Below are 20,563 nucleotides of genomic sequence, written 5' to 3'. Positions count from 1 at the left end.
ACGTTGATGTACAACACTCGTATAAAAACAATATATATTAAATATTGGTAGCATTTGTAAAACATAAATACTGACATCCAAATATTATTTTGTATATAATTACAAAAAATGGATACCAACTTCTCGACGAGATGGAAATGATAATTTTCAAATCTAATGTAAAGTTTCAATTCAGTCTCCCGACTTCCAATTAATTACGATTGATTTTTCACTTAAACCACTAGCTAAATTTTGGTGATCACGTACAAGAACGTGACAGACTTACCTCCTTCCGACGGATCCAAACGACGAGCTCGTCGGCCGTGTTTGGAGTTGTTGTGGACAAACATGTTGTCAGAAACAGACAAAACATGGCCGTCGACATTTGGTGTTGTTGCGATAACAACCTACACACACAAAAAAAGATGAATTTAACATACAGTATTTTCCTTACACAAGATTAAAACTTTTTAGTACTGTAAATGTGTAAAATCAGACTTTAAATATGCCATTTTGCAGTTTTAATAAAGTTATTCACTTCTGTTTAAAAAAAACACCCAAAAAATAATTACCTTACTTATAAAAACACAAATAAAATAGTAAATTTTAACCAAAAACCAGACCAGACAATTTGTTGGTTTAAATTACATAATTTTCAGGTAAAATATTTTTTTTTTATCCAGTTTTTTGTCAAAGTGAATAATTATTATGTGACATCAAAATGACATATTAAACAAAAAAATTGAAAAAACTAATATTTTTTAAGGGGAACAATGTATCTTTAAATTTAAATTGTTTCTTTGAAATTAACAAGTATGTTCCTTTTAAATATTCTTTTCTTATTTCACAATACACATTTCAATTCTTTAGAATCTTTCACCATAACCTTTCTAAAGTTCGAAGAAAGATGATATATTCAAATTTAATGTTATTGACTAATAAAATAAAATATAAAACATAGAATTATTATGAGCAAATATGACATATTTTTCTATTTTCAATATTCCTCTGTGATAAGTGTCTCTCAAGGTTACAACGGCTACACATTATTTTTTTTACAACTTTGGGAAAGAGATTTGTGTAATTTTGAAGCATTTAGAGCATCACAAATGCACCCTGGTGTTATGTTACGTTATGAATATTATATTTAACACGATCCAAGCTAATAATATATTTCACTACTTTTCTTTGAATCAAAATGGTTTCAAATTCGCATAAGCACGATCAAAGTAGCAAAACATAAATTTCATGCATGGTTGCCAGGAGATTTCTCATTTTAAGCCCTTTTTGATATGGAATATATAATTATACAATTATGATTTTTTTTTCTATTTCAAGTTAAAACCAATAATTTGTTGTTTTTTTTTAACGAAAAATATGTAATCTGCCAAGTGACTGATATTTTAAAGACATATTTTGCTTTTTTAATAATTGTTATGCGACTACGATATTTCATATTATAATTATTAATAAACAATCTTGTGGATTTTCCTTAAGGATTATGTTTTAGCTACGAATCACTCTTTGAAATATTATTTTCAGAATATCTAGCCTAGTAGTAGTAGTAACAACAGCAATTCATCTTAACATAATTTCACATCCTTCGTCTACAAGACGTTCAGTGAACAATCGTCACAATAAGGCATGAAATTCAATTGTTGAATTAACCCAATTAAAAAACGTCTTATTAGTATTTGTACTGGCGTATCGGGTATTAAGAGAATGAGTTGAGTCTGTAAATTGAAAACTAACACCATAAGCTGGCTAGGCAGGTTTACTTGATTAAACATCATGGCGTGGTATATTTACGTGTTAAATGCCGCTCTAGTTGCAGAAATTGAATAGCTTTAGTGTTTAATATTACAGCAGTGTCCTTGTTCTGATGTTATTGGTGATAGGGTCAATTGAGATGTGTTCATTCCAGGTGTAGGTACGTGTTTATGAATAAATTTATAAAATTCACGCGAACCTACACACGTACGTATAAATTATCACATACGCACATCTATGTACTTAAAAAAAGTTTCCAGAAATATACAATCAAATGTTGACTACATTCCTGTTTGGTACAAATTGTTTAATTTAACGTAATTAAAGCATCCAATGTTATCGTACTCACCTGAAATCGTCGCATATCCCGTGGATTTCCTGCATTCTTCAAACAATTCTGGTTACACTTCAAAAAGAATTTCAAAAAGAATCTGAAAAATATAATCAATGTAGCATTGAGTATACAGTAAAAATATAGATTTAGATTTATTAAAAAATTAAAATTAACATTATGTAATAAAAATAAAAATATTTGTTTGAAAAACGTGTACTGTTAACACATTTTTATTTTATTTTGCAATTTTTTCTCAAACTTACTAAAAACAAAGATAAGACAGCGATAGACTTTGTCGTTTAATAACAATAATTTACTCAAAGAAATATAGTGAAAATCACACGTAGGAAATAACATACATCTTTGAATACGAGAAACCTATGAATAAATATGCATATAAATGACAAGCAAAAGAGCGTTCTCATAACTTTATCGGCCAATTTACTACTTCGGTCAATTGACAACTGGTCAATCAGGATAAATGAAAATTTAGAGCTGACTTTAAATAGCTAGATAGTATTCTAATAAGAGTGGTATTCAAAGTGATTGTGTTTAGTCAATGTCTCACTTGTCATAAGGTATAATATTAAATAATCAACATGGGAATATATCTTATTGAATCTGATAAGAAAGGATAAAAAACAAGTACAGGTCACTTTATGGCTGACCGACGGTCAAACCTGCTTCTAGCTATCGTATCAAATTGATGACACTAGGGTAAACAATAATTGACTTCTTATATTATGGTTGCTGATATTATTATGGTTATTTGATATTAAATTACTTCATAATATTATTAGCACAATATGGTTATTTGTCATTAAAATTAGACGAAGAATAAAATAACAACAAAAATAATCTAATTTCGTCTAGCGCTAGTGGAGACAATCTGATTTATATTCAAGTAAATATTTTTATCCGCAGAGTTTCAAATTTTAAATCGCCTCTTTTGGACAAAATAATGACATTTATCTGGAAAAAATGTGTTTCTCGTGATGAAACCCGACAATAAGAATGTGTTTCATGAAAGTACATGCTTATATTTATCATATTACTTACTCATATTACAAAATGTAAATATGTATTAAACCACATTTCCGTTATAAATAAATTTAATCATTTTTATATTATTACACCACAAATAAGGATAACATTTTTTTGGTTGTCCAGCAAATTGCGATTTCTAATTACGTTTGATTATACAAATATTGTGCATTATCATTGCGTAATTGCTTGTTTTTCTTTGACACATCTGAATTGCACAAGCAGAAAAGATCTAACCTTAACCCAATTTAGAATTGATACAATTTTATTTTCTTTACATTGGTTGATGACCTGATAAGGTAACATGATCGTCGCTAGCTAGCTTCTAAATGTCATAAAAGCAAAAACATAATTTGATCATATTTAATACATTTCTCCAGTTTCATTCTTCCTAAAGCACACACCCCTACAGCAAATTACCTCGTACATTAACGTGTTGGTGAAACGGATCGAGTTACGTTGAGCTAATCTTCTTGTGGATTAGCTATTGAGTGTTATAAAAGGAGAGATCGAAAGATGCAAGATCACCGGACTCGAAAATTAGATATCAATACTTAATAATAACCCAATGTACTCGATATCTTATAATTTCTATAATTATCCAATTATCTGTGAATTAGATATTATAAAGAATGTGTATTTTGTTCATTCAATAGTTATCTTTACATGCCTGGTCGTCGCAAGGCTAATGCGAGCTAATGTTTAAGCCTTAAGCAACATTGTTCATCAATGGAGAAAGAGACAGCCTTAGGCAGTGTCTATATCCCTATTACGTTATATATATCCCTTAATCAAATCTCTTATCCATTCAACTCTCGTATATATACTACACACTTGATTATTATCTTTCAATCTCGCGCTCCAGATGGCTCAGTATGCATTAGTCTACTATACAGTGCTTTATGTGTTAATATTGACTCGTTGCCGAGGCTCTCTGAATGGATTCACTATTGTAATAAAAGCTCAAACTCATATTATGATAACAACCTTAGATTTTAAGTGAGAAAAGACACTTTCCGTCAGCTTTGTTTTCATTTTTAATATTCATAATATAAGAATTATTGTAAATGAACAACAAAATCATTGTATATAAACTTTCATTGCGATTTCTCAACTTACATTCATAAAAAAAGAACTTGATTTTATATGAACAAATTTGAATTTATAATACGCAATATGACACCGGTTTAATTTGTTTACAGTTTTCTATTTGTTTTATTAATTTATTTTATTATCATCTGCGAATATTTTAGCCATGGCAGTAAAACAAATCAAAAAAAAAATATTCAGACACATAAATAACTAGAACAAATTTTACTAAAATGAAAAGATTAACGAAATTACTATTTGCAGTGTAAGAGTGTCAGTAGTCAGTAATCAGACCTTAATTCACAATTATAAGAAGATAAATATGAGAAGAAAATGATGTTTCTTTTTGGTTTATAATTCCATTTTCTAGTTGATTTGGTCTTCTTTTGTTTGTAACATACCAAGCATTGGAACGCCTCAGGTGTCTGGCTTTCTAATCAGAGCAAATCTAATGAAACAAAGTAATTAAAATCTGAATTTCACATCTAACGGGCATTTTGTAATTAAACACAACGATTGAAAGTGACTTGAAAAATAAAATATCATTGCTTCTTCAATACAAAACACTGATATTGTTATTGGCAAATTTGATACGTTTGTTTAAAAATAAAAATACAGATTCTACTTAACATATTGGATTTTATTGTTTGTAACAGTCAGTAAATGCTCTTTCCAACTTAATAATAAGTAATATTAAATAATCAATTACACTTAATCATCAAAATGAGTGATGAAACGGTGAATAAAAAAAAAGATCTTTATATTTAAATTACCAAACAATATTATTCTATTATTAATTATTTATTAATATTGCTTTATATGATCTTGTTAAATTATTTTATTTACTAGTATACTAATTTTAAATAAACTTTAACAAGAATTGTAACACAATTGTAACACAGACATAACAAAATTCAAAGTTTTCTACATTCTAACATGCTTTTATGGCAGATGGTGTCCTTAATATTTACTTGTATACAAGGTGTGTCTGGTTGCTCTACGACTTTCAAAATCAATAATAAGTTTGTTTAGTATACTATTGGTTACATAGTCATTACTATACATTAATAGTTCTTCCAATTTTCAAAATTTCCCTATCTTTAGATATCACGTTAAACGCCTCAGGTGAAACTTAACTACAGAATCAATTCTTCTATAATTCAGTTGATTAGAAGTAAGCAAACAGAATTCTGAATAGATCAATTAGTTTATAATGAACCGGCGGGCTTGCAAACAACTTCAGGATAAAATATTGAGCTGTATAGAATTAAAAATAAACACACTAGCAGCAAATATATTTTGAAAGATAGCAATACAAACAAAACTTTAATGAAAATAGTTAGTTCCATTTAGTAACCAAATAATATTATACCATTAATTTACATTAGTAATTTCATGGCGTTTTTATTGAAGCCTGTAAACAGTTGGAAAAGCTTAACAGAAAGATATTCTAATGATAAATATTTCTTTAATAATAGTAAATGTCATTTATAATTGATTTTCTTGTATATAATAATATTTAAAATAATAATAATAATTATTATTATATAGTAATTAATGTTGTCACCATTCATTTCATAGTTTCTTTTACAAATTTTATATTAACATTATTTTGTGAAAGTTGCGTTCACATTGTGACACTCTTGTTAAAGGAACATTTTTTTTTAGTATTGTTTGTAAGTTAACATGTGAACACACACTGAAACATATAAATCCTTGACTACATATACCTTGCAGTGCTTTGTACATTTTATTGCATTACAATAATGTTTTCTACTTTATCAAGTTACAAAGGTATCTACTACTACAATTGCAGGGATGTTCATAAGTCTACAGGCTGGCGCCATTTCAATGTGTCGACACAAAGTCGCGAAAATTTACAGGATGATCATCAATGAAGAAATACTCATGAAATGCATCATAAATACTGTAAATTATAAGCATGGCTCAATGAAAAATACTCATTATAACCACAAGGTTATAAACCCCAGTTTAAGTGTAGTATTTCGTTGGCAAATGTGTTGATGACAACACTCTGTAGCGTCACAATTGCAACAATCTTTAGTACATGTGCACTTCATCACCTTTTAAGTTATTTCTAGTTTAAAAAAAAATGTACTCTACCTACATTTTGTTCTCATGTACTTCAAATTAGCAGACATATTTGTTTAATCTACAATTAATAAATAGGATTTAGTATAAAATAGTACACCTACAGTATATTCTACAATAGTAGAAACTTTGTACACACAAGTTACTGTTGACATTGGCCTATATACTTCTTTTAAGTTATCCAACACAAACAATTGTTTTTTTGTTTGTTTTTTTTTTGCTTGGACACACACACATTTATCATTCCAACCCTCAATAATACTGTAAAACAACTCAATAACAGCATTAAGATTATTGAATTATTGCATCAACTTTAAAAATTGGACTACAACTGGGAAATGGAAGTTGTTATTTTCATCACTTAGTATCTTGAATAGCATTCCCTATCTACAGTTTAAAGCACATTGCCAATAATTGTATTGAGTAAAAGATACAATAGCAAGGTATGAAGCAATACTCAACATACTAACTACAAATAGTTAATGGTATGGAACAAGCAGTCGACCCAGGAGAGTTTGCCGTTTCGCTAGCTTGCCTTTACAAGTCAGTATCGCATGGGCGCGAACCGAAGCAATCACAAAGATTCATCAATAATTCAAGCTTCGTCATCTTGCTCGAACGGCTCAAGTGTAACAGTGAATTAGACGGGTTTTCGTTTTGGCAGTGTGGGGAAAGAAGCCGATTCGATTCCCCAAGGATAAGAATCTGAAATAAGTAATCTAGTCACTGTAAGATTACTGATGGAAAAATAAGTTAGTGGTTATTCACCTGAACAGTAAGGTCAGGGTTCTTTCTACCATCTTCAATACCTGATTCTCCGCCGCCGCCGACGAGCTGGTAGTAGATGCAAATTACAATTTGTACTTTTTTCTCACTTTTTAACGCGGTTGACTTTGACTGTAATAAGTTTATTCAAATCTCACTGTCACTATAACCAGAGATTTAAATTATTTATTTAGGTGATTTTAGTAAGGTGTCAATGTTACAAATTTTAATTATTTGTGATTTTTCTAATCAAATCGTATATTTATACTCCATTTTATTTGCAATGATCTGGGAACAAGAGGAAAAACATTATTTTTTTGTCCTAACTAGCCTCTTTTCTGACTAGCCTCTTTGTCTACACACTCGTACATAATGATGATTAGCTTAACAACGCAATAATAAAAAGATAATTTTAAAATGCTAGAAATGATATGAAACGCATCCAAAGGAGGGTCAGAATTACGGTAGTAGAAAATGACGCAGCAAATCAGACATGATTTACACATAGATTAAATGACGGCCAATTCTTTTGAAATATCAAGTCATTTATGAAATTCCTTAGCACCAATGTGTTATGTAATTTGTTACAAATATATCCTTTGTTTAAAAAGTTGTGAATACTTCCACTAATTTTTCTCATTTTCATTGTGCGACTTTTCTAATATTACACAAACCTTTAAGTCTAAATTAATGGCATATTTATTCTCTCCTTGTAAGTACATAATGATCGCTACAGAGTTTCACCAACAGAAAAATACATGTCATCACATTTCAGTCCTTTTTTGTTCGAATTCATTTGAAAAACGATTTTAAAATTATAAACCACTTGATGAAAACACTTCCTCTGTCCTTTAACCAAGACAGTAGGGAAATGTCGTTTGTGTTCGGTCTCCTAGCAACTAACACTGACATTAATACCAGGACTTAACATTTATACAAAATTTAATTACGCTCACTTCAAATTCATTAAAAAAAAATGTTATTATTTAAATATTATTCTGCAAAGGATCACAATGATTGTATACTTTTAATGATTTTTTGTTATTATCAAGTCTTCCTTCCTTGATTATAAAATAGAAAACAAATAAATGTTAGTAAAAATGAACATAGTTATCAAGGAAATAAAGCTAACGAACAATGTCAACAAGTTTACAACCAGAACAACTGCAAAAATTGTTTTTGACGGAAATCATACAAGTTATCGAGCGTAACATTCCTACATACAATACATGCTAATAATTTCCTGCTTGTTTCAGAAGCTACAAAATAAATGAACTAATGAATTGTCAAAGAGCAATGTTTTGAAAATGGTCAACATTAACTAATGGTCAAATGTATTTATTTCACATTAATTTCCATACAGACAATTAAATAATAGAAAACAAACATGGTAAACAATGTATATGGAGTATAAATAACATTACAAACAATCTTTTGTATTAAGAGAAAAAAGTAGAAAATTCCACCAAGAGAAAAATATTATTAAAAATGAATTAATTTAAAATAATGATTTACTGAATCTTGCAGGAAACTAAACCGACTAAAATATTTAAAATTAAAATAAATATTTAAAATACTTTTAAACATAAATATAAATTTAAAATACAGTAATTTCTGCATGACCTATTTTAAGTTATAATAAATATTTCCCCCTTGTTCTTGAAAAAATAATCATAAACTCTGAAATAATCAAAATTGCTATAAATAGACATGAAATGGTTTTCTTTATGTCAAACATAGAAGCCACATTCCTGTTTATTTATCTTCTATTAAATTATGTTGACAAGTCAATAATTTTCCTCCAAAGAATTCTGAAGCATTCTTTGTTCCCAAAGTGAAATTGGAATCTGAAGAGTAACAAAAAAACGAATCTGTCTTTGGGGTTTATTTTACCAAAATTACAAATAACCCAGTTCTATTTATTTTGAGGTATTCCCTTCATTATCATATAAATCTTTAATAAATCGTCTTCAGAATCGTTTTATTGAAAACATGAAGACTACAGACAGATGCAGGGCTTTTCTACCATTGTGAAAAACATAAAGGTTTATTTGCGGTCAGAGGTTTTTTTAAAGTTAGCAATGAAATGCATTCTGCGTAACCTCATTTTCTGCCTTTACGTTTGAACAAGCGTTTGAGTCTGTTGAATGGAATGAAAAAGAGTAAATTTGCACAAACAAGACCTACTTAGCACCTCCAAGCGATCACACTGTAACCGTATACATTCTCTTCATATAGGTATAACATTAACAAAGCAACAGGAATATATTAATGAAAGCTCTACAAACATGTTTAAACCACAATATATTTTCCTCCTTACATTTTTTTTAACTCACTCTGATTTTATACTAAATTTTGTTTTATACCTAGAGAATAGTAAAAATAGAAATTATTTTCTATACTTTTATTTATAGAAATAAAACCATAATAAATAATGGTAAAATGGACAAAAATTAGATAGTCATCATGTTACTAATCAACAAATCTAGGCCAGTGGAGTGTTTCATAGAAGGGCAAATAGACATACTACTACAGCAAAGCTATACATAAAAATTGCCTGTGGAAGATAATACATATTTCCATCAAAGCGGAAAATATATTTTTTTTTTAAATCATTGCATCGTATAATAGTAATACACCACTTGCGATTGAATTAAGCTAAAAGAAACTATAAGCCTAAAAATTTAACAAAATTCTGATTGTAGCCCAAGAGCCAATACTCCCTCTCTAGGCCGGTGTATGGTACTACACTGTATTTGATGTATCGTCTTACAGACTGGAATAAAAACGGGTTAAACAATATCCATAACGTGTAATAATTTGGTCAATTACATACCTTGTTCAAACAAGTGGTCAGTTTGAAGTGGCCGATTCAAGTGGATGGTCAAACTGAGTATTTATAGAACAATTGGCCTGATTTTGTTACCGCTTGTTCGCAAATATTGTTGAATTTGTTCAATAAAAATACACCCACACTTGAGACATGTAGGTTTGTGTATCAATTCAAAGTAAATATAGCTGCTCTATCTACTCATGTCTACTATTATTAGACTTTATTTAATTATTATGTTAATTGAGGTTCCTATTAGCTTTCTTGGGAATTTGACAAGGGTATAATAATTAGAATAATAAAATAAATATATATGGCACTGAATAGAGGCTTTCATAAAATTATTTTTTATTGAGGATAACATTATGTACGGTAATAAAATAAGAGAGTTAATACTGTCTTATAGCAGACTAAACAATGTAAGTGAAGAAGGCAACTAGCTTCTAAGTATGATGAGACAAGAGATATTCTATACAATGAATATGTGTGGAAAAAAATAATATTCTTTTCTTGTTTAAAAAAAGCTATAGCAGAATCACAAAGTAATCCTAAAAGCATTTTGCTACTCAAACAAAGAAAGTATTGAAATTGGTTAAGAATGGCCATAAATATTAAAATGATAAGCCAAAAATTTGTCTAATGGCAACCATAAACAAACACGGTAACAGATTGCTGCGTAACATTGCCTATTATCTACGCAAAAGGTTGCGGATACTTCAAAGTATGGAGGACAATACTTTGTGAGAAAACGGTTGAGAAATGATGCGTAACCGTACCTTGCATCTAATGTTGTCAACACTCCAATAAAAAGAGAATTCAAATCAGCTCCCTAATGATTTGACTCAAAAATATTTACAACAAAATATAATTACAATGATGTTGATGAATAGCTATAAGCTAAGTCTTGGTCACTTGTTTTTGATAGTTTAGCTAATCTAGTATAACAAAGTCATATATAATACAATAATGTTGATATTAAAAACAAAACTTCTAACTAATATACAGTAAATAAAAAAAAAATAATTAAAAAAAAGACTTATTAATAAATGAAAAATAACAACTAACAAAAAAAACCAAGATGGTATAAAGTATAAAACATCTATCTAGAATGTTTACAACAAAAAAACAAATTTAAACTTGCTTTTCTGAATTTCATTAGTTAACAGTTAATTAATGTTAACAATATAAATATTCATAATCATTGGGTATTTTCAACTTGTTCATGAATAAACTTAATATTACATAATTCAAAGTAATCCTATTAAGTACTTATGATATAAAAGAAATAGGATTTTGAAATTAATAACTTCCAATTATATTATTTCATCATGAACTAACGATCTAAAATTTGGCCACATTCTGGCGCCAGTTGTAGAAACAAAAAAAAAGAGAGTAGAGACGAAACGTACGGCGGAAGAATGGTACACTAATTGTGCTACGATTTGTGATTATTCTTTTGGGTATTGAGGCTAACCGTTGGGAATGCTATGCTAAACCACTGTGTAGATATTTACTGTATTTAATGAGCGTATTCAATAGGACAATCCATCTAGATTAGACTTCCATCAAACGACACAGGCTAACATTGTAAGTGATATACTGTATATAACGATATATAAATCCTGGTAAAACGACAAGTCGACGAGTTGTATGAAGTGCAACTTGTGACAAATGATGCACCTCAAAATTTAAAAAGTATAAATAACATTATGGGTATGGTCTCTTTTCTGTCAATAAGTTTATTAGGATACCTTCATATTCAGATATGAACTATCAACAGGCCAAAAAGTAGGTCCAAATTTGCTTGAATTTGTTTTAATTGGTATCAAATTTTTGTTAAACCACCTGTTCTAAGTCACTACCAAAGCGTTTAAATGAAACCTACTAGTTTATAAACAGAACATTCATTTAAAAAGCATGGAAAACTTTCTCGATATAGTAACTTTGTAACAGTATCTCACTGATTAGGTAAATCACTCACCCATGCTTGAAATAAAATGGCCCAAGGAGAAAATAGACCAGTAGAACTGATTGATTTATTGAGTTTAGTGGAGAAAAGTTTGTTTCATTAACTGTAAATAATACACACATCAAAGGATGCTACTTAAATTAAGTACTATGAACCTTTTAAGTACAAAAGGTGTAACATGGCCCTTGATATCAGATATAGGCAAAAAAACCTGTTATAAATTTAAAAGTATGAAGATGTATCAACTAATTATTTTTACAATACCAAATTAGGGTAGTGTACTTTTGTGATTGGGTTGCCGTGGAAATTAAACCCGACTTGAAAGACCATTTGCTTGTCAACAGTTCTGGCCAAAATGCTGAGAACTTAATAGTCAAATTTGTTGAAAAGTTTTGATGTATAAATTGTAGAGGTCAAGGAATCGATCTACTTTTTTAATCTTAATAAAATAAAGTTATGCATGAGGAAAGACGTTAAAACTATGAATATATGGAGCACAGCACTAGTAGGTGGATATCTTATTTTTCAAAACCTATACAAATATGAAAATTATAATTATTAATGTCAAATATTTAATGACAAAATATTGATTATCAATAGAATGATTTAAGAACCACCTTACTGCTTTGTAAGTAATCCAGAGACGACGGAAACCTGGAAGTTATGACCCTACAAAAATCATGCTAATATAAAATGAATTCCAACAAAAATTATAGGGTTTTTGATCAGGATCTCAAATGCACCCATTAACAAAGTTGAACAAATTTCAAAAACAGAATGGCAGACCTTTGACCTCATTAAACCCTGAGGAATTTCGCTAGTACAAGGCCAGTTGAGATGCAGGAGAAAATTTATGTACACTTGTTTGTATTTTTATGTGGTAGTTTGAGTGTTTGGATGACTCTAGCAGATGTATTCTGCAGATTCTGGCTCCACTCTGTCTGTAACTCATCCTTCTCCATTGAAAATGATACTCCAATCAAGTCATCACAATTTTGGGAGGCTAAGGGGTCAATTTTATTTGGCGGTGAACATTTAAAAATCATGTTTTACTATAAGAGTCCCTAGCGGCTTTAATAAAATTCAGTTTTTAATATCCCCTCCAACTAAATTTATTGATATTAGTTTATTACCATATATTTTTTTCTACTTTGATGGAAATACAAAATAAAAATCTTCAAATGATACGGAAATTATTCATAAAAATGATAGTGTAAATAATTATTGACAAATATTTAGGAGAAAATGAAAAAAATACTTGAATTGAAGTATCTGAAGGGAAAAAAATGGCTCGTAATTCGGAGATACAAGAACAAGGACTGAGATTTGAAAGAAGGGGATGGAGGAATCTATGTTTTAAGTAAGTCTAGAAAGTTACATAATTATTTCACAATTGTTTTTATACCTACTGTGCATTTTAAGTATACCAAATAATATCTATGACTTTAATAAACATAAATATAAACAAAAGTGATAAATATATAATAGTATTTAAAAAATTATCCACTATGGAAAAGTAATAGATTCAAGCAGGAAGTTGAAAAGGGCTTTAGGAAGTCATCACAGCGTTTGTGTGTTAATCAAACAATTTAGTAAATTTGACACAAGGGGACAATTATTGCTTAAAATATATTAATGGTATGTGTTTTTTTTTTTGGTTTTTGACAGTTGGTGTTAGTTCACCTGGGACAAATTTAAATAACTTGTTGTTACTATGGAAATGACTAACAACAATTCTTTGTGTATACATTGTTAATTCATAAATATATGGATATAATAGTATATTTTTGTCTGTTGTTTATTCTTACTTTGCACAATTTGAAATAAAACATCTATATTAAAGATATTTTTTATTATTAAAACAAAAAAATATTTTATTAAAAATGTAAAATCTCATCATTTTGCTGTGACTACTACCCTTGGGATGTAATAATCTTTTAATCAATCCAGGTATTACACAATTTATAGCATTATTATTGATAAAACTACATTTAAAACAAAGAATATACAAATTAAAATCATAAAATAATTCAACTTGATGTTTTTGTTTACCTCCTCCTCCTCCTCCTCCTCAAATTATGTAAGTCAAGTTCTGTTGGTTGCATTGACCCTGAACTACTGTACAGATGAAATATGATGGTGACAAAGATGAATACCACAAACCAGAAAAAACACAAATCATTACCTCACTTCCTGCTTGAATACTTTTATATGCCGCTTATTTCCCATCCATTAAACTTTTCCCCTGTTATCCCCAATGGAGGTAATTATGTGTCTATTATAAAATCCACAAATTTTAGTTAAATCAAGTAGTTTTAATCCAAAATACAACTGGCAATTTTTCAAACAAATAATAGTACTTAATAAATTGTACTAGTCAGTTATAATGCTACCATTTGAAAAGCACTGTAGTAAAGTACATAGTAAAATATAGCTTGTATAAAATAACCATATAGATGCTCTCCTACAAAATATATAAAAATAATGGTTGGCAGAAAAAGTTTATCAATAGATAAAACAAACAAACTATTGGTACATTTTGTAAATTATTTCAAATATTACTACCTAAACAAACTTTTCAAACAATTTTACATACTTTCTAAGTTTTTTTTTTAGATCAAGTGGAGATATTGAACCTAATCAGGGATATTTTTCTAAACAAATTCTTTAAATCACTTTCATTGCAAGTTGACAACTTTCTTCCAATTGTTCATAATATTCCAAATTGGTTTATTTCGTGAAATCTGTTGCAATGCGCAGTTTATACAAGAGTAGATTAGTGCTTTCAGTTCTATCTTTCCTGAGGGAAAACCTAGGCTTTTAATGTTAAATCTTTTCTAATTTTTGAATAATGTGCTTTTCAGTAATTGTAATCAGTAACAACTATTTATTTGTGTTCTATAATCTCTAATAGATCACTAGACTATTGTTTCCATAAATCATAATCTGCCATATTAACTCATTGTCAGTTTTACTTTTACCAAAATAAAATATTGATGGTTGAATTATGAATGAAAAAGCTGAGCTCCATCTTTCTAATATCATAACATCCTGCAAACTAACAGAGGAGGAGGACTGACCAGTCCATGTTCCCCTTGACAAAATACAATGACAAAGGTTGAGTTGATAGTACGTTTTCTGCTCTGAATTTACCACTGAAAATATTTTACATTATTTATCATACAAATTAATAAATAATTTAAATATATGGTATAAATTATGAAAATGTTGTTAACATTAATGATGCGCCTGGAAAGAAATGTCACTACTGGTCGATAATTGTTCCCAACAGATCAATCAATATCAATATTTGATTTAACTAATGAATGAACTAATTCTACATATCATTTATGTAGAAATCTAAATCTTCGTAAATAAAACACTGGTTTTGTTCAACTTCTCATTATAAGAACTTGTAGGTAAATTAGACCCTTGTGAAATTGAAAACCTTGAAAGATTGAACTATGAACACAATTGCTAATATTCACAAGGGATCCAACTAAAGTACCCATAATTAATAGACAATTATTACAAATACTTAATTTATTAAGTACGTGTGACCAGGTCTTACAAGAACTTTTACTATCAAATGGATTATTATTCTATATTTCACAGAAAAAAAAACACAAAAATAATTATCAATTTATAAAATGGTATTTATCCATGTAAGTTAAATATAACTTTAATGTGCTAATTATTATCAATCACTTTATCCAAATCTACGGATAATTAACTACAATTTAATTATTTTACATTATTGGCAAATATTAAAGTCACATAATTCATATATCATATTTTATGATCCGACATTTAAATAGAATTTAATTATTTTCTAAAATTCATTACATATAATATGATTGATTAGAAGTAAATCATATCTAAACATTTAGCTCTAGGCTAAGTTTAATGTCAACAAGTTTAATTATTTGTAAAAGTATTCCACGGGTCACATTTTAGAGATTTTACTAGACCTATAATGTGAAAAAACATATAGCCATAATGTTGCAAATCAAAGATTTGTTTAGAAAAAATTAATTGTTTACTATTTTTGTAGATATTTTCTTTGTATTTTCATGAAAATGAATGGGTTACTACAATAATATTGTTTTGAATTGCCAATGTTTTTAACATTAATGTAATCAAGTGTTGATAGAAGAAAGGAAATTAACCATTTAAAACATTTCTTATTCAATTTTAATGTTTTAGGAGTGTGAACTGGGCAACGTAATTCATTGCCTCTGTCTGCTTACTTGTTACAAATAATTTTAAACTTTCTAAAGAAACTTTTTTTTTAATCATATACTAGAATTGAAAGTTTAAACAAAAAAATATGAATTTCTGCTAAAATGTAACCAACAACAAGACATTTCTAGTTCAAATAGTATACACTTGAATAAAAGCGTTTTCAAGCCATCATAATATTCTAGAATTCTCAATTTTAATAGTCTAGACTGCACTCAACAATTCTCTGCACAAAACTTACAAATGGCAGGATCTCAAAAGTTAAAAAAAAAAAATAATTGCCAAGTTTACATACGTCATATTCCAAGAACAAAATCATAGTCACTAAATTGTGATGAACGGAAGTCATCATTCTTAATTTTTCCCCATTATATTTGTGTATTTCATTTAGTTATTGTTTGACAATTTTTGTACATATAACATTTCAATGGAAATAAGTTTGCAAAGCATTCAAATTTTCAATTTACTAAACATTTTGTATGACATTATCTTCGTTTGATTTATCATAATAGAAAATAAATAAATTACAATCTATATTTTAAATTATAATCAAAATTAGCAATAAAAATAAAATAACATTTGAAATGTTTTAAATTACTTAAAAACAGACAATCTTGTTAAGAAAAAGAGTTCTACAAAAGGGGGCCTGCTCGTAAATTATCCTAGCTACAATTAGAAGCAATTCCATCGGCTTTAACTAAAGAAAACTTGTAATCTGGTCCCTGGTGACCAGCCGATGACAGTCTACCACTTTTGAAGGAATTGAGGACTGTTTAAAACCTAATAGATGGTTGTCAAATCCCTGGACGACTCCTCAAACCGATGACAAAATTACAAGATCAGTAGTCAAGATTATCAAAATGTTGTTGAATCAACCTGAAAACTATTTTACATCTGGTTTTAATATCACAAGTTGAATCAAGTGAAATTTAGTTCACAATATGCCAACAATTCTATCAGTATCAATATACCTTTACTTGACACTTTACAATTTTAATTAAGTTCATTTGTTTTTCTTTTAGAAGCTATTTAATTGGTTTTTATTTTATGAAGTGTACGTCATCACCATCCTTTTTGTGTGACTGTAATGACTATACCAGAAAGTCTTGTGGTTTTAACAAACTCATAAATTATGATGATAGAGGGCATCCTAAATAGCTAATCAAAATATATTAAAATAACGTTAAAATTATAAATAGGACAAGGTGATACAGAATAAACTATTGTTTATTGGAAAGAAAAACAAATGTGGGGAAATACATGATGAATACAATTTCTCTGGAGAGATTAAGATGGCTTTATGCCAATGCCTCATTGCTTAATTTTACACAAATATGAAAGAAAATTAATTTTTAAAAAGCAATCAATATGTAACAAAATTTTAAATAGTTTTAATCTATTGTTTTTTTTACAGTTAACAATCTGTCTAACATTGTACAATTAGCGATTCTTTCCCTCCCAAACATCCGAAAGTTTGTTCAAAGTGACAAGTTTATAAGGAAACATCAGAGTTAATTAGGGGTAACATTTCACAGTAAGGGCTATGGGGCTTAGACCTACAGCTGGAAGTCAATAGTAATAACAAGAAGCAAACTAGAATTTAGATAGTGGGGACATACTAGCTTGTTATCATTCTGACGCAGGGCACAGGAAAAAAATCAAGCATTGTGATGAGTCACCTCACTTTCACTTTCTGTACTAGACAAACGGGCTGCGGAAGAAAAGATGGAATGGCTACAGGACGACAGGAACATGTTAAAATTGAAAGAACAAAAATGTATAATGGAATTGTGGGATTGAAACAGGAAACAAGGTGAATAAAAAAATGTCTGAAATAAAAAATAGGAAACTGAAATTGTAGAAAGAACGGATTTTGTTATGAAAAGATGAATATGAAAAGATGAATTAGGTCCAAACATTTTTTTTGTAAATAAAAAACTTGAAAATGGTAAAAAGGCTATGTACGTCATAAAGTCATTAAAATGCTGCCATGAAGGAACTTTTAAATCTAAAAACCATATTACAAAGCTAACTAAAGAACACAAGGTCAAATATGAGCAGGCAGATTAGTAGCAAATGGATACAAGCATACTAAATAATTGTGACCAGTCATTTACATTTTTTTAAGTTCATGCCTAATAACTTATATAATGTAAAGAGCATTGGTACTGTTAGCTTTGTCACAAAATCATTTGTTTTATTCAATATGCTCTTGTAGAAAAACTCAATAAAAAAAGACGTGGAATATGATCAAGAATACGCAAAAGCACATCAGAGAGAACCATATACAGTAATTGCAATAGAGACAATTATTTTCAACTGTATTAATATAAGAATATTGTGCTAAAAAAAGTCTATCAATTTGTAGCTGATAACATGTTACAAACATCATCAATTCTTTTATTATTATATCAAGGCTCATATATTGGTGTGATTTATACCGTCATGCGTAAGTTGAAATATTCATAGAATCATGGTCAATAATTTCAGAAGCTTTGTAGTCAGCGATGCGGCAAAGAAACAATTGCAATGGCATCCATATCAATTTGATTCTGCATGTGAGCTCTCTGCTGTAACTTGGGGTATTTAGTTTTTAATTAATGACATACACACAGCTAAGTTTAATGATATCGAGTCGCCCAAGCGCAACAATAAGCAATGTAAACTTATTTTAATGTAAGGTCAGTGATATATTAAACATAATTAGAATAAGTCAGTCTTCGATAATGATAAAATAATGTATTTTTGTGAATTTGTAGGATCAACGGATGAGATAAAGTTTACGAGAATAAACAAATTACAAATCAACAGCTTTCTAATGGACTCGGTCGAGCTGACATTTTTTAATCCTATTTTTTTTTAAACCAATATTGTAAATACGTTGCTTGTAATCTTTAACAGACGATAGTTGAAATGGATCAACTGACTGATTTATGTTGTAAATGTTGTGAATTACGAGTTTGTTTAGGAAATCAGAAATGCATTTTTTAAAGCAATATGTATTTAAAGGGCATTCTCCACTGGGTATGGGATCATAAATGTATTCGTAGCAAAAGCCAGGCAACATCAAAAACCAATCACAAAAGCGATTACAAGAAGGTGAAGACAATGGCCCAAGCTGTGGATTAAGTGACGACGACAAACCAGATGCTAAGAATTGTCGCCAACATCCGACTGACTGAAATGAATGTTGATAACTGGATTATTGGTGACTTACTGTAAAAACCTTGATTTGATCAAATACATAGATAACGAAACGGAAATCCACAACGCACCAGTTTCGATGAGGAAATGTTGCAATTATCTTTTGATCTTAGAGGCATCATTGGTACCAAACTTGGGGGGCATCCTATCCATTATACTTCATTAATATTTCAAGAATTTTCTATTTCATAAACTTATTAAAAAATCTCAAACATGAACAAAAATTACAAAAGAGAGGCTACTATTAAATTCATACAGTATATACATAACAGTTTGTTGATACTGTACTACAATTTACATTTTTATCTAAAATTTTAAATTTTAAAAAGATTATTTAATATAATAATCTTAAGTAATAAATTTTATTTTATTTTATTTCATACTCATAATAATAATCTACCCTTAACACACACAGTTTGCATAAACACAAAAATGAAACAGTAACTTTTACATTCACATGCCATACACATAAAACACTAATTACTTTAATTTTACTGAAGTCACGAAAAATGTTTTTAAAAATTCAAAAATTCAAAATAAAATATGTCATCATTATTTAGCAATTTTTCTGATTGCTAATAACATTCATCTCTGACCAAACTGTGAACCCCATATTTTTCTTGAGAAGGATTTTGTTGGCCCTCAGGGCTAAGCCGAAACGCTCCCCAGGTAGGCTTCTTTAAAACCAACTAAGTTGACTTGTAAAGGTTTCTAGCAAAGCATTCATTCAGTATCATGGGCTTCCCATTTGGGCTTAGAATAAAAGGCAATGACCTTGTTGAATTAGTTCATAATAAATGATACTGCCGAGAGCAAAACGCACCCCACGGTATGCGACGACGACAATTGAACTCCTCGTTGCAACCTACAATTAACATGTAATCAAACAAATAGCTTGTTAAATGGGGGAAATGATTTGCTAAATTAGGTAAATACTTATCTAATAAACATTTTTAGCTAAATCTTTAACCTTTAATAAAAAGGGATACCAATAATTGTTGTAAATATTTTAAAACTAATCTTTGTAATATTGAGAACATAATAAATATGTGGTTTTTTTAAAAAAAGGTTGCTGAATGATTGACTGGTGGATCTAGCCTTGAGTATTTGATTGAGCTAGCCTTGGTATTCTGACATTGACTGGGCTGTCACTGTTCTCCCAGATGCTGGTTATTCCAACATTGCCAGCTTACTGTTTTTACTAATTTTCCAAAAAATATCCACA

The 20,563-nt window shown here is 29.1% G+C and overlaps 1 protein-coding gene across 4 annotated transcripts in view; it reads right to left on the bottom strand.

Moving 5' to 3' along the window:
- Positions 1-20,563, bottom strand: part of LOC140047222 (transcription factor COE3-like) — a 91,624-nt gene that overhangs the window by 8,710 nt on the left and 62,351 nt on the right. For all 4 annotated transcript variants that reach the window (XM_072092109.1, XM_072092110.1, XM_072092112.1 and 1 more), the window contains exons 7-8: positions 2,099-2,180; positions 266-386 (exon numbers count right to left, since the gene is read on the bottom strand). In XM_072092109.1, coding sequence (XP_071948210.1) covers positions 266-386; positions 2,099-2,180 — 203 coding nt within the window. The remainder of the gene's footprint in view (positions 1-265; positions 387-2,098; positions 2,181-20,563) is intronic.

Source organism: Antedon mediterranea, chromosome 4, assembly GCF_964355755.1.
Source record: "Antedon mediterranea chromosome 4, ecAntMedi1.1, whole genome shotgun sequence".
Taxonomy (NCBI): domain Eukaryota; kingdom Metazoa; phylum Echinodermata; class Crinoidea; order Comatulida; family Antedonidae; genus Antedon; species Antedon mediterranea.
This window is presented reverse-complemented; position numbering and strand designations above follow the sequence as displayed.